Genomic DNA, 15,207 nt, shown 5'->3' on the forward strand with positions numbered 1-15,207 from the left:
AGATTATGTATTATTCGCATATTATAGACGTTTTCCATCATATACTTTCTTATATATTATTTTATATTATATTAACATATATTTTTATCCATCCATATTCTTATTTATAAATTCAGGGTCCAGGGGAGACTGAAGCCTTTCCCAGCAGTCATAGAACTGGTATATACCCTGGAGAGAACCCACAGCGGGACAACACTCCACACAGACAAAACACAGTAGGTCCTGGACTCAAACCCAAAACTTTCTTGATGTGGGCCAACAATGCTAAACACTGCACTGCTCTGCTGTTTTCATTCTTTAGATTATATTCTTGTTATACTGAATGCTGTTAGCAATGAAATCCCTTTATTAATGTGCAAACAATAGATCGTTAAATCATAAATGAATTAACATAAGCAATTATAATAATGATAATAACACACTTGTGAGATGTTCTCCAACAAATCAGAAAGTTAAAGATTTATTTCACATGACTCAGAAAACGCAAAGAGGTCACACACAGCTGCAAAAGTCTGAAGGGAAAAGATAGCAAACCTCCTCAGAAATGAAGAGAAAATAAAGTGCGAAGAAATGTACAATAATGTGTTTGAAGTGAAGCTGAGCAGCAGAGGAACCTACACAGCTGAATGAATAAAGCTGCAGCGCCACCTGCAGGAGAGAGAAGCAAACAGCAGACTGACCTCAAACTGCGGGATTAAAACCAAACAGGATAAATGAGTAATCACAGCAACAGGGTTTCACCTTTAAATCAGTTTAGTTTATCATTTTTAATCTCCTTTTACTCGGAAAATAAATTGTTATTCTATTCATTAAGCTGCACAACTACTTTCTTATTTTAATATCTGACCATCTTTGTGAAATTTTTAGAATATATTTCATGCACTTCTAATATTTTTCTATTCATTTAATAATTTTAATAAAAAAAAATTTAAACAGCATTAAATATACATAAGTTATAATGAATTAAATAACAATAGACTTTCTAAAAATAAAGTTGGTTTTTTTTTTTACTTTTTAAACCTTATTATTAGACTTATTAATTCTTATACAGTTAACTTTTTTTCTTTCAATTTGTTGATATCTTTTAATATGGAATTTTTTGTATTTTTAACTGTGCTTTATTTTTTCCACAATATTATAATTATATATCTTGTATTATTATATTATAATATAATTTTTTTTAATTTTTCACATATATTAAAATACTAATAATTATATATCTTGAAAGTATAGCAGAAGTTTTTGATGATTACTTGATTTTTACAACACATAAATTGTGTTAAAATATTTCACTAATTTCACCAAATGCCACTTGCAATATTTAAAATTAATTTTAAGACATGAAAAAAAAATTATTTTCACTTTAATTTTTTATTTATATTTTTGTTATTTTAACATGTTTAAACGTTTAAATAAAGATTTGGATTGAAGTTGTTTTTTTCCTGAATGAAACTTTACTGCAGAGGGGTGTGTGCCGTCGCTGCGTCATGACGTCATGTTACCGTAGAAACAGAGGAGTCGTTTGCTTACTCTGTGCTAACAGCTAACAGAACTAGCTCGTTGGATACTAGTCGCCGTTTCTTGAGTTTTTAAGTGAAGGTTTGTAACTCAGCGAGTGACCATAAGTGCTATGTAGACGGCTAATGTAACCGCTTGAGTCACTCAGTGGTATCAAACTGTTAGCTGAGACGACAAACACGAGTCAGGTGAGGCTCTGCAGACACACCGGAAACACTTCTGTCTGTATTAGCTTTAGCGGGGCTTTACTTTGTGTACCTGTACTTTAAAGCCACTTTACCTGAGAGCGTGTTGCACCATCACACAGAATTTCAGATGGAAATGAGAGCACTTTTTTATAGTGCACTGATTTCCTGCATTATGAATTTTATCTCTACAGAGACCGAAGAAGGTCATTTCGAGACGTTCTAAGACTATAATATTTATACCCTTTATATGAACTCCTAAATAGATTTTTTTCACACTTTGGGACTTTTTTTTAACTCTTAAAAGTTTAACCTAAGTGCTTCTGTCAACATTTTTAATATTATTTTGTAATTTGTGGAACGTTTAAAAGGTTTAACGGTTTGGAAATATTTAAACACATTAGGAATAGTTGAACTAATATATTAAAAAACTATTTTTGGTGTCTAAGATTTAGGTATGTTAATTCTTGTAATTAGAAGTTTTAATTCTATTTTAATCACTTTAATCAATTTAGCTGCTAGAGCGCCCCCCCTCCCCCCCCAAAAGTGACAAATTTAATGTACTGTATATATAAATGAAATATAAGTTAATAAAAATGCTAACAAATTTAAATGAACAGAAATGATTGTAATCTTTTAAACGGTTATAGTTTATTTTACCATTTCTATCTGCAATAAAAGGTAAAGAACCCCCTTTTATTTTTAGCTTAATTTAACATTTAATGTTTTGAAAAATTTAATACAGACTTAATGTTTCAAATAAAATTACTGTATTTTTTAAAATATAATTGAAATGCTATCAAATTGCTATTTTAATGTTTTTATTATTTATCATTCTTTTTAAAAACAAAATTATGGTATTTATGTTTTGTATCAGATATTTTGGAAATTATTGTTTTGTGTTTACAGGAAGTTGCAGGTGATGGAGGTGAAGAAGAAGCCTGAGGAAGAGGAGAATGAGCTGGTGTTGGAGCTGAAGAGGCAGCTGGAGAATGAACACCTGACCCCGGTGGAAAAACTCAGACTGCTGAATGATAGCTTAAACAGTGAGAGGCTCACTTCCTGTCAGTTCCTCTGTCAAACAAATTTTCAGAATAAGAGCATGTACAACTCTTTTTATCTTACATTTCCTGTGTTAGATGCTCTGAACTCGGCAGCTGTCCACGTGAACAGTGGCGAGCTGACTCGGCTGAAGTCTCAGCTGTATCTGAGCGGCGTGCTGATCCACTGCGTCCGTGTTCTGTCTCTGCATCCCAGCAGCCTGTGGGGCGACCTGAGCGCCGCTGCTACACTGGCCCACCTCACCAGGTAACCTGAGATCACAGCTTCACTTTAAACTGAGGATTTATTTGAAGGAGGATGGAGATCCCACACCTGTCTGTCTGTCTGCAGCTCCTGCTGTGTGGGGGTGGAGCCTGGCCCACACTCTGAGACCTTTCATCGGCTCTTCTTGCCGTCAGTCGTGGATGCTCTGCTGTCATTGGCTGCTCAGCTGGTGAACCGAGTGGAGGTGAGAAGCTTGATTTGGTGGATGTTTGAGCCGAGCTGCAGTCAGATTGAGGATGTAAATCTTTCTGTGTGTGTGTGTGTGTGTGTGTGTGTGTGTCAGAATGTGTCTCTCCTCAGGAAGGTGATGGACTCTGTCGGCTGGCTGCTCGCCGCTCACACTCACCTAACAGAGAAAGGTCAGCTGACTATTAAACCTGCAGCTTTCAGTACTAAAAAGACCCACGGGAACTGTGTTTAACCTTACTGTGTTTGTGTGTGTGTGTCTAGTCCTCAGCTCCATCCACTATGAGCAGATCCAGGTGTGTGATGATGTCACTGTGTCTCTGCTCTGTGTCCAGATGTGGATTCAAACCTGCACGGCCAACAGGTAACACACCACCTCCTGTCTGTGACTGTGTCAATAAAGTTTATTCAGACGGACCCCGTCTGTCACATCACTGACCTGTAAAAAAGAAGCATCTGAAAACTTTAGATTAAAATGTTGTCACTACTGAGCTTGTTCTTCTCCCTGCAGCAACTTCCTGTCTGGGTTGAGCGACGATTCCATACTTCTGCTGCTCAACGAGGCCATTGGCCAATTAGCTCTCAGTTCTGACTCTACGGTGGGAGGGGCCTCCCTCAGATTGATCCTCCTTATGGCCAGTCAGCTGGGCCGCTGCCTCCGGCCCCTCCTCCTCAGCTTCAGAGGTCAGTAGTCTCTTGAGGGCTGTGTGCCAATCCAGGGGCAGCATCCTGAATGCATCGGAAGACCCAGCCCACGTAGACCACGAAGGCCAGGTCCAAAGACCGAGAAGGCCGGAAGTGCAAGGCTGTTGCGTCACCGCTGTCTCAGCGGAGTTTAATAAACTCAGCTGTCTGCTTTTGGCTATCTAAAATATAACAGGACATTGGAGTAAATTCTAGACCATCTCACACTTCTGTTTAATCAGTTTTCTGTTTAACGTTTATTCAGCTGTGTGAAAACTATAACTTTAACCTCAGCCAAACCGATTTATTAAACCATAACATATGACTTCTATATCATGTTTAACCTGAGTAGCGAAAGACTGCGCAGGGTCAGAAAACAATGTGATGGGAGTCCAGTATTCTGGTCGGCTCTAGTGAGCCTTGACCACCTGGTCAGCTATCAAGCTGGTGGGTAACAGAGGTCTCCAAAAATGTCACAGCAATTTTGCAAATATGTGATGTCTCGATAAACCAAGCAGCTATTTGAACTTTACACAGCTACATTTTCGCCTGAAAAAATGTTAAAAGTTTATTTTGTGACCCAGAAAGAGTAATATTTCAAACTCTTTAGCCTCGCTCCTCTGCCATTGCGGTGTTTGAAAAGTATTTCTATATTATTATAAAAATATTATAAATAATAATTTAATTAATAAAGATTAATAAGAGTAATATTACAACTAAGTAGCTCCCACCATTGTTGGAAACTGGAATTGGTTGGGCTGCGCTATGAATTCTGGGCCACGAAGGATACACCCGACCCATCCTTCAAATTCGGGGAAATGAAGGATGCATTTGTTGGCTGCATTTGGAGCAGCCTTCGAACTGGGACAGCATTCGTCGCCTGGCTGTGACGTAATCGGCCTTCCAATGCAGCCTCCGAAGGATGCAGCTGAATTGGGACATAGCACATGTGTAAGTGTGTCACAGCAGCCGAAAGGTCAGAGGTCACTGTGTGTTTGTGCGTCTGCAGGTCTGGACAGCCTGCTGCACAAAGACTGGAGAGGGCGGGGCTTCGACCGGGGCATTGATCAGCTGATCGCTCTTATCCAATCAGAGAAGGATGTCGTTAGTCAAACACAGGTGGGTCCGCTTTGTTAATTATTAAAGTCATAAAAATATTTTTGTTCTGACATTGTTTTTAAAGGAAAAAAATAATTCTCTGCTAAATTTTAAGTGTATTCAAAATATTTTATTGGTTTATTTAATATTTTTATTTATTTCTCAAACAAAAATATATTTTTAAATGTTTTTTTTATTATTTACATTTTTTCTAACATTATATGTAAAAACATTGTCAAAAATAAAACCGATTTTTAAAAATATATATTTTTAGTATTCTTTCATTTTAAATGTTTTTATGTTAACAAAAAAATGTAGTATTTAATTGTTTTTCAAATACAAATTTAAACAAGTTTTCAATTAAATAAAATATATTAATTTTATTATTAGTTATTTAATTAAAACTATATTTTTATATTTAAGTGCTTTATTTGGGATATTAAAATAATTATTTTTAATTTCATTAACAAAATATACTTTGGTAGCTTAAATTTTTCTCTCTCATTATTTTAAAACATTTGACGCTGTAAAGCTGAATATGGATTATATTGTTTACCTATTTTATTGAAATAATAATTTTATTTACTTATTCTTTTATTTGTCTCCTGGATGTAGGACAGATTATTTCCTGCCATATAAATAAATTTAAAAAAGCATGAGAGAGAATACTTGGCTTGACCTCTGACCCCTGCTGTCTATGTGCAGGGGAGTAGTGAGCATGTGCAGGCGGCATGTGTGATCCAAGCAGCCTGGAGGTCGTATAAGACCAGACGCAGAGTGAAGAGTCTCAACAGAGCCGTCAGTGTCCTGCAGAGGAAGTACAGGTGACTACTTCCTGTTGTTTAGCCAACATGAGAGCACAGAAGCCCCGCCTACCTTAAACCAATTATCAAACTGGAGGTTTCAAACTGTAAGACTTCATGGCAAACTAATCTAGAATTTAATTTTTCAGACAGAACTGATGGGGCCCAGTATAAGATGAATATATAATAAATAGGGATTATTTTAAACTGTGAATCATGCAAAGCTACATTAAAAGAGTCAGAGGATTAAAAAAACAAAAGAGCTGGAAACAAGCAGGAGCTTGGATCAAAGCAACCTCACAGATGCCTATAGTTCAACCTGTATGTGTTTGTGTGTCAGGGCTCGGAGAAGGGAGCAGCAGCAGCAGAAGGAGGCGCAGCTGTGGGAGGAGGAGCTCAAGTATCAGGTGAACCTTTCTGATTCATATGACAAAACTGTTAATTCTTCTATTCTTCTAAATCCCCCTTAGCTATTCCCAGAGTTACATTTTTAATTTGAAGGCTGTGTGTGTTATATTTACTAAAGCTTGTTCGCCGTGCTGTTTTCAGGTGTGTGTGAGACGTCAGCAGGCGAGGAGGAGGTTCCACCAGAAACAGAGACAGCTGCTGCAGCTGCTCCCAGCAGGTGAGAGACACAAAGCACCTGAAACCACGAGGCAATGTAGAAATCACTAAACCTTAAACTCCCTCCTGTTCAGACTCAGAGCGCCATCTCTCTGGGTTTGTCTTTAGTTTCTGTTAAACTCATGAAGTCTGCGTTTTAGAAAGAAAGAATTCCTGAGAGCAGATTTTAAAATCTTATAAAGGAGACGCCTGTACCTCACAGGGTTTATAATCTCCAACTTTCCTGCACAGCCCAATATTTCTGTCATGAAGTTTAGTGTTCGTTTTTCAGCTAAACCGCTACGATGATTCATCTAAATGAAATGAATCCTCAATGCCCTGCGACAGACTGGGGACCAGTCCAGGATGTACCCTGCCTCTTGCATTAAGGCAGCTGGGATAGGCTCCAGCCCCCCCCCCCCAGCGCAACCCTGAAAAAGATAAGCGGATGGATGGATATGGATGGAAATCATAATGAAAGAGAGTCTGGGGACATTCTTGTGTTCTCATGTGAAGATTTGTTTCAAAATAATGAAAAAAAAATTTGTTCAGTGAAGGCTGAACAGAAGTTTGATTTAGGGTTCTGCTTTTAACTGGTGGGATCGTGGTTGGTTTCAAACACCTGACTCTGTGTTTGTTTGTTCAGACCAGGTGCAGTCATACCTGCAGGAGTGCGAGAATCGAGCCGCTGTGGTGATCCAGAGCTTCTGGCGAGGCTTCAGAGAGAGACGACACTACAGCAGCACGCAGCGGCACATGCTCAGACGAGAGCGAGCTGTCAGGATGCTGCAGAGAGGGGTACACACACACACACACACACACATCTGTTAAGTTGTATTCTCTGGAGCTGGTTACTCTTTACTCCGTCTTCTCTTACGTTTCTTTCAGATGCGTCGCTTTCTACAGAAACGACGAGCAGCAAAAGTCCCGCCCCTCCCTCCTTTCTGGATTGGTCAGAAAGGTTTGACAGACAGCCGGAGGGCGGAGCTAAAGCGGCAGGTGAATGAGTACATCGCTACACATCAGGTACGAGATTGATTTCAAAAAGTCCTCAACAGTTACCCATGATGTTTTGCACGCTACTGATTTGTGTGTGTGTGTTTGTGTCTGTGCGTGTGTGTGTGTGTGTGTGTGTGTGTGTGTGTGTGTGTTTGTGTCTGTGTGTGCGCCCTCAGTCGTTCCGTGTGTCTCCTGAGGAGTGTTCCTGCCTCCATGATGAGGTACAGCTGCTGCTGCTGTCAGTGCTGCAGACAGGAGCTCAGCAGAGGATGGAGGAGCAGCGGGTAGAGGCACTGCTGGCTCACGTGCACACACAGCTGGAGCTGCTCCGAGGTCCCTCACACACTCACACACAGCTTCACACATCTGGAGTTAAACTGAGATCAGTCGGATCAGTTAATAACAGTTGATCAATTAGTAACCAGTAAACATGTTGGCTCTACAGATGCTCCGCCCCTCTCTGTTGTCACAGACACAGATGCTGACACCTTCCTGAGCCCGTCAGGTCCCGTCGCTGCTCGTGCCCGTGACGCCCACAACGCCATGCTCCAGGCGAGCCGGCTACCCTGGTGGAGGATGCTGGGAGACACGGACACAGGTCGTGTGGATCCATTGGGCTCCACCCACCTGCCTGAGCTGGAGGAAGAGCTGGGAGGACTGTACATAGGAGGGACAGTGGCGGACAAGAAACAGACTCAGGTGGACGAAGTCAAACTGTAACGTGATCTCTCAGGTGAAATATGGACTCGCGCATCTGCTGACGAGGAAATGTTCTTATAAACATAGACTGTAAATAAAGGTTGGACATTACCCATTGTAAGTGTTTGTGTTTGGATGAGAGAATGGAGTGCTAAGCTATTAACTCAGCCTACACTGTATAGGACCATCACACAGACCTGATGCCTGCTAATTAGTGGTCAGTAACATCCAAATAAAATCCTAGAATTCCACTCTCCAAAACTGGAATATTTGGTATTGTTGTTAACCACTAAGCAGCCATGTTAGTCTATCAGAAATGCTTGAAAACGGCTCCGACAGCACAAATATGTTTGAAGGTCCGGTACAGGGCTTCCAGTTAGCTAAGGTGAAACCTAGCAAACAGCTAGAAGCTGCCTATCAGTCAAACAGCCCACACCCCTAATTCAATTAAATTCTGTTTTATTTATATTGCGCCAAATCACAGCAACAGCTGCCACAAGGAGCTTTATATTGTAAGGTAAAGACAGTAATCCTACTCTTATCTCCAAATATACTACTGCTGGGCGATTTTAACATCCACATGGACAACACATCAAATTCAGTCACAAGAGATTTTATATCCTGTCTGGACAATTTTGGCTTACACCAATATATGGACGTTCCCACACACTCCAAAGGACACATTTTGGATCTTGTTTGCTGTATTGGTGTCACCCCTAAGAATTGTGCTGTATTGGACATGCCTTTTTCAGACCATAAATTAGTTTTATTCAATGCTAGTCACCCACTATACAAAAATTAACAAAACCGCTCAATTACTTTTAGAAATATTAGGGGCATTGATCTATCAGCTCTTTCCCATGGTATTAATAATTTACCTACCAACTCTGTTTCTGTCTCTCGCTATGCGCCATGGTACTCATCTGAACTTCGCCAACTTAAAACTACTGGACGCCGCCTGGAACATCTCTCCAGGAAAACAGGACTTGCTATTCACAAGGACATGTATCTCAGTCATATATAACATTATAAAGAAGCTATTCATCATGCTAAATCTGCTTACTACACCTCTGTTATTGAATCCACTGAAGGAAACACTCGCACTTTGTTTTCTACATTGCATAATATTGTTAAACCCCCAGATACCTTTGCCATACATACACACTCTGCCGCAGTTTGCAACAAATTTATGGATTTTTTTTTTCACCAAGCTTGAGAATCTTTACCAACAATTGCCCTCGTCCTGTGATTTGGTCAATTGTTCTGCATTTTTTGTCCTTCTCAGCTGTCATTCTCTCTATCCAATTTTGAACTTCCCACAATAACTCAGCTATCTTCCATAATTACTAACTTAAAGTCATCATCGTGTAAACTTGATCCACTCTCGACAAATCTTGTTAAACTCTCATTCCCGTCTCTTGCCCCACTGATTGCTAATATCGTACACTCCTCTCTTATATCTGGTTCTGTTCCTTCTTCTCTTAAAACTGCAATAATAACCCCAATACTGAAAAAGAATGGTTCAGATCCCTCCAATCTAAATAATTTCAGGCCAATTTCAAATCTCCCTTTCCTAGCAAAAATTGTTGAAAAGATAGTGACTGCACAGGTTCATCATCATCTCACTGGAAATAACTTGTACAAACAGTTTCAGTCCGGCTTCCGTTCATGTCACAGTACAGAAACAGCCCTAGTAAAAATCACCAATGATCTTCTGCTTGCAGCTGATTCTGGACTTATATCCATCCTCATTCTCCTTGACCTTACAGCAGCTTTCGATACTATCTTCCACCGCATCCTCCTTCACAGATTAGCATCTATTGGCATCGATGGTACAGTACTCGCCTGGTTTACTTCTTATATCTCTGGCCACTCACAGTTTGTTCAATTACTTCCTCACAGATCAGTATCTACTCCAGTTAATTCCGGTGTACCCCAAGGCTCTGTCCTGGGTCCTTTACTTTTTATCATCTATCTCCTACCCCTAGGTAATATTTTTAGGAAGCATAACATCCAGTTTCACTGCTACCGAGATGACACCCAGCTCTACCTATCCTCCAAACCCACAGCTACTCTCCCACCCACATCCATTTCTGACTGTTTAAGTGAAATCAAGGTCTGGTTTACTCACAACTTTCTTAAACTTAATGGCAATAAAACAGAATTCATTTTAATAGGCACCAGATCAAAACTGACTACAGTTCCAACCAGTCTTTCGTTATCCATTGATAACTCTGATGTCACACCCTCCCCTCAGGTTAAGAGTCTTGGTGTCATTCTCAATAGCACTCTGTCCTTCACAGCACATATAAATAATACCACTCGGTCTTCCTACTTTCATCTTCGTAATATTAACCGTCTTCGTCCCTCACTCACACCACACAGTACGCCATACTTGTCAATGCTCTTGTCACATCTCGTCTGGATTACTGTAATTCTCTTCTCTATGGTCTACCTCATAAATCCCTCCATAAATGGCAGTTAGTTCAAAATACAGCTGCTCGTATTATTTCCAGAACTAGATCCACTGAACATATAACACCTGTTCTTAAACAGCTCCATTGGCTCCCAATTCACCTCCGTGTCAATTTCAAGATCCTGCTTCTCACTTTCAAAGCGCTTCATAACCTTGCTCCTCCATATCTATCCGATCTTCTTCATACATACTCGCCCCTTCGTACACTCCGCTCTTCTTCAGCTTCCCTTCTGTCTGTTCCACCTGCTCGCCTGACTACCATTAGACTCAGAGCCTTTAGTTGTTCTGCCCCGAGACTTTGGAATGCACTTCCACTTGCTCTCCGGACCGTCTCACCACTTTTAAATCACGTCTCAAAACTCATCTATTTAAAATTGCATACACCTGATCTGTCTTAGGCCATTTTTACCTTGCTCAGTTTTTATATTTGTTTTTATACTTTTATGACTGTTTATGTCTTTTATCTTACCATGTTTGCTATATATACATTTTTCTTATGTTTTTATGGTATTGTTTACGTGTTACTGTAAGGTGACCTTGAGAGTGTGAAAGGTGCCTATAAATAAAATGTATTATTATTAATAGTAGTAGTAATACAAGGAAAACAGAGAAAACCCCAACAATAAAATGCTAATTTATTAGCCTTAATACAATTTAAACAGGGGTTATAAATAAACTCACCTCGTGTACAGCTGTTCTGAAGGAGGAAATTAGCTTTAGACATCAAAGACGGACTCCTGATGGAAGCAGATAATAAACTCTCTGTTTAAAAGTCCTTGTAACCCATTTTCCTACACAACCCAGAATGCACCCTGACAGGTTGGTGGAAAACATCCACTCAGATTTTTTTTATTGCTGCTTTTATTGCATTAATCTTAATCAGACACCAGAGGGAGCCACTCCTATAGCCCAGCAGCATGCTGGGAAGAGGATTTCTCTCCTGGCTGAAAGAAGGATGAAGAAGAGGAGGGTGAGAGGCGCTTGTTTTTTCTTCCCTGCACAGCAATCGAAGAACGGCGTTTGTTTCACTTTTTAAAGTTTAAAATGATTGAAGTCATTAAAGTTCCTCAAACAGCTGGAGGTTTCAGGAAACTCCTCCTCCTTATCTTTCTCCTCCTCCTCCTCTTCCTGATGCGCTGTGATGTCAGAGGCGCTCCAGCATGCAGAGCCGGGTATCGATCGCTCTCATTGATTATTGACCGAGCCTGACGGGGAGCAGGGGCTCAACAGATGTTACATAAACAGTTGTTGAGCGTGTTGGAGGGAAACAGCTGCAAGAGAGCGACGCTGCAGACGAGCAGGTAGGACATCGCTTCTTATTTTACACTGCTGTCTTCATCATCATCTTCAGTAAAACTCACGTGTGAAAACTCACTTCTTTTACACTCATCTACAGTAATGTGAAGCTAAAGTACAGTTAATAAATCAGCATTTATCATGAAATCCTCAATCAAAGCAGGACTTTTATTAATAATAAGTTTAAAAACAGGACTTTTTGACCCATGTGTTATAATGTAATACATATATAGGTAATGCTGTAAATACTAGTTAGTACATCTTTAATTTCCTTTCTTTGTGTTTTTTACTTAATTACAGTACCAAACCAAACGTTTGTGGGGAATAAATGGAAAATAATTGGGGTCAAGATTTTCAGGGACCCAAACTTTGATTGGTTCCCTCATGTTGGGCTCTGCTGAGGAAGTTGGTGTATCAGAGCTGCAGATCTGAAGGGGTTAAATTCAGAAGAATTTTAAGAGGCAGGCTTTTCATTTCAATCCGTGTTCTTATTTCCCTCCTCCACCTCTCCCCATCCACAGGTCTCCTCTCCTCTTCCTCAGGACCTCTTCTTTTTTCTCCAGAGATGCCAGGGACTCTTCCCAGGTTCCCCAGCTTGCCACGGGGGGTCACCATGCCGGCACTGCTGAACTCTTTGCCCCGAGGCATCAACCCTCCCAGTTTACCCAGAGGAATCACCATGCCCAGTATGCCCACTCTGCCCAGTTTACCCAGTATGCCCCGTGGCGTGACCATACCCAGCTTGCCCAGGGGGATGTCGCTGCCGAGGGCTGCCATGCCGGCCGTAACTGAGGCTCCAAGGCGGCTGCTGCAGGACTGCTGCTCTGTGCTGGACCACCAGACACCCGGAGGTAACGGATACAGCGAATACACTGGCTGCTTCACATTACGACTCCAACAATGTTTGTGAGGAGGACGTCTTTGAATCAAACAGATAAAGGATGGGTGTACTTTTAAATTCTTAAAACAGAAGCCAAAGCAGAAGTACCTTTAATTTTCTTATTAATATTCCCCATGACCTTGGTAAACACTTTCCTGATGTGTTTATACACTCAGTCTTTAGTTTTGGGTCTAACTAAATAAAAAAATGAAGTCCACTGTGTAAACTTTGATCTCAATAGAATCAGGAAAGAGGAATAACTGGCTAACAACTTAAGACTTATGCAGGAGACTTAACTGGGATAAATAGATGCAGCCAAGCCTAACAAGAATAACATATAATATTATGAATTTAGGTTTAGTGCAAGTTATTGTTGATAAACAGAGCTTTTAAATTACATCCCACTGTGGATCAACAGTCTTTTGATAGCATTACTTTCATGGTCCAAAGTTCTGGAAATTAGATCATATAATATAGAAGATCAGCCCAACTGCTGCTCCGACTCGACTTCGACATTTTGAATGAGCATCTAACACTTAATTATCTTTTCATATTTTTACTGAATATATGTGGATTTTTTTTTATCACACTAGATCTCAACACAACCCAATAAAACTACCATCAGACCGATCGTCTTTTTCAAAAGAGAAAAACATCAAATACTTTCTGTCCTAATACTGTCTTTTTTCCCCACATAGGCTCACTTATTAAGTCTAAAACATGTAAGCAACATTATATTAAACAGCCAGAAAGTGAGCGATAATTTAAGAGAAGAAGACAAATGAATGTCAGTTTCAGTTTTGTTCCCTTTCTGCAGTAAAAACAGAGCAGATGAATGTTTTCAGTTCTGCAGGTTTCTGATATTTATTTTTTTCATTTTCGGTTGGAATGATGAATAAATCCAGAGCAGATTATAGAGCGCTGAGCTGCTGCACATGGCCCGGATCTCTCTCTCTCTCTCTCACACACACACACACACACACACACACACACACACACACACACACACACACACACACACACACAGAAAAGTCTTTCAGGGTTAAGAGCCTGTGGGAGTATAAATACTACACTGTTAAATCTGTCTTATTTCATTTTAACAAACTCGTTAACAAACAGCATCTTTTTGTTTTATTTTAAATCTTTAATCTGGAGTTAAACAGCTAACATGCAAAAGCATTTTCAACATTGTCCTCTGACACTTAATCTGACCATCGAGATACGAGCTTTATAACTGACGGTGAATGAAAGGAGGCGGGGCCACATCAGTGTGTATGTGTGTGGAGGATTAACCACAAGTGTGTGTGTGTGTGTGTGGTGGATGTGACAGTGTAGATGTGAGCTGAACGAGTCATCCTTATGTACGGTAAGAACAATTCTTTTTATTTATTAAGCCTTATCTCAAAATAAATAGAAACAGATTTAAAGATCAAACAGAGGCATAAATGAAGCTTCACTTAGTCCTGAAAAGATGTGCGACAGTTCACCTCTGCATCAGCTTCTCTCCTCAAATCTACCTGTTAGTCATGATGTCAATGTATTTTAAAGGGACAACTTACTGGATGTGTTTTTTTCTAGTTTAACAGTTTCAAACAAATGTTATGAAGGTAATAATAATAACATTAATAATAATAAAATTAATTACAGCTGCAAGCAGTGATAATTGGGCGTATCAAGGCACGCTGGGATTAAAGTGTTTCCTGTAGGCATGTGGATTTCTGATTGGCTGTTGCAGAAACGTAATGTTTATTACAAAAACTGTGTGACGTTAAAGGAACGCCCGCTAGTTGTTCATTGTGTTGCTGTGAATAATGTTAACATAGTGTCACAGCAGTACCTGATAGAGTCACAGCCTTTAATGTATTGATTGACGTTTTTGGACACGCCCCTCACAAACTGAGACCCCAATTTGAGCAAATTTTTGAAAAATTACTTTTTAAAATAGTATTCGATGTCATTAAAACAATTCTGTTTAGAAAAAGTGTTAAAATACACTAGTTACCACTTCTTTTAAAGGTTTCTTGGTTGCCATGGTGATGGCTCTCAGAAGAGTGTCTTTAACATGTTGGAAGTATGACCAAATTTCATACATGTACCTGAAACACGGCAGCAGGGCTCCTGTGTTGTATAATAAAATAGAGACATTTTCACAAATCACAAAGTGCAAAATTCTGAGCATGTTAAGCCAGTGGACTCTTTTTCTTCAATGCAGATAGAGTTTTTTCTTATTTTAAGTTGAATGAATGAACTACTGATTTGAGTCATTAAAAGTTGGTTCATTTTAATTGTGTGTGTGTTTCTTTTATTTAATTATCCCTAATACGTCAACTGTTTGTCAATTTATCAGTCAGGTTTTGTTGGCTGTAGTGTTTAATTTACTGAAGCCTAAAATATATTTGTGTTTATAATATCAAATAGTTCAAGAGAAGAGTCTTTGTTACTTTACTTAATTAT

The 15,207-nt window shown here is 39.6% G+C and overlaps 1 protein-coding gene across 1 annotated transcript; it reads left to right on the forward strand.

Moving 5' to 3' along the window:
- The first annotated feature begins 1,467 nt into the window (after positions 1-1,467).
- On the forward strand, positions 1,468-8,212 carry iqcb1 (IQ motif containing B1). Its single transcript, XM_040051723.1, has 15 exons — positions 1,468-1,706; positions 2,613-2,749; positions 2,843-3,011; positions 3,096-3,213; positions 3,313-3,388; positions 3,480-3,579; positions 3,727-3,899; positions 4,909-5,018; positions 5,703-5,821; positions 6,141-6,207; positions 6,350-6,425; positions 7,050-7,201; positions 7,292-7,429; positions 7,579-7,735; positions 7,848-8,212. Exons 2-15 carry the CDS (start codon positions 2,626-2,628, stop codon positions 8,120-8,122), a joined length of 1,854 nt encoding a protein of 617 aa, XP_039907657.1. The 5' UTR covers positions 1,468-1,706; positions 2,613-2,625; the 3' UTR covers positions 8,123-8,212.
- Positions 8,213-15,207: the final 6,995 nt, after the last annotated feature.

The sequence above is a fragment of the Simochromis diagramma genome, unplaced genomic scaffold (assembly GCF_900408965.1).
Source record: "Simochromis diagramma unplaced genomic scaffold, fSimDia1.1 OVJJ01000107.1, whole genome shotgun sequence".
NCBI lineage: Eukaryota > Metazoa > Chordata > Actinopteri > Cichliformes > Cichlidae > Simochromis > Simochromis diagramma.

Coding starts and splice junctions, on each gene's coding strand:
- iqcb1 (XM_040051723.1), top strand. CDS start 2,626: ATGGAGGTGAAGAAGAAGCCTGAGGAAGAGGAGAATGAGCTGGTGTTG. Junction 2,750..2,842: donor GCTGAATGATAGCTTAAACA/GTGAGAGGCTCA, acceptor TTCCTGTGTTAG/ATGCTCTGAACTCGGCAGCT. Junction 7,430..7,578: donor AGTACATCGCTACACATCAG/GTACGAGATTGA, acceptor GTGCGCCCTCAG/TCGTTCCGTGTGTCTCCTGA.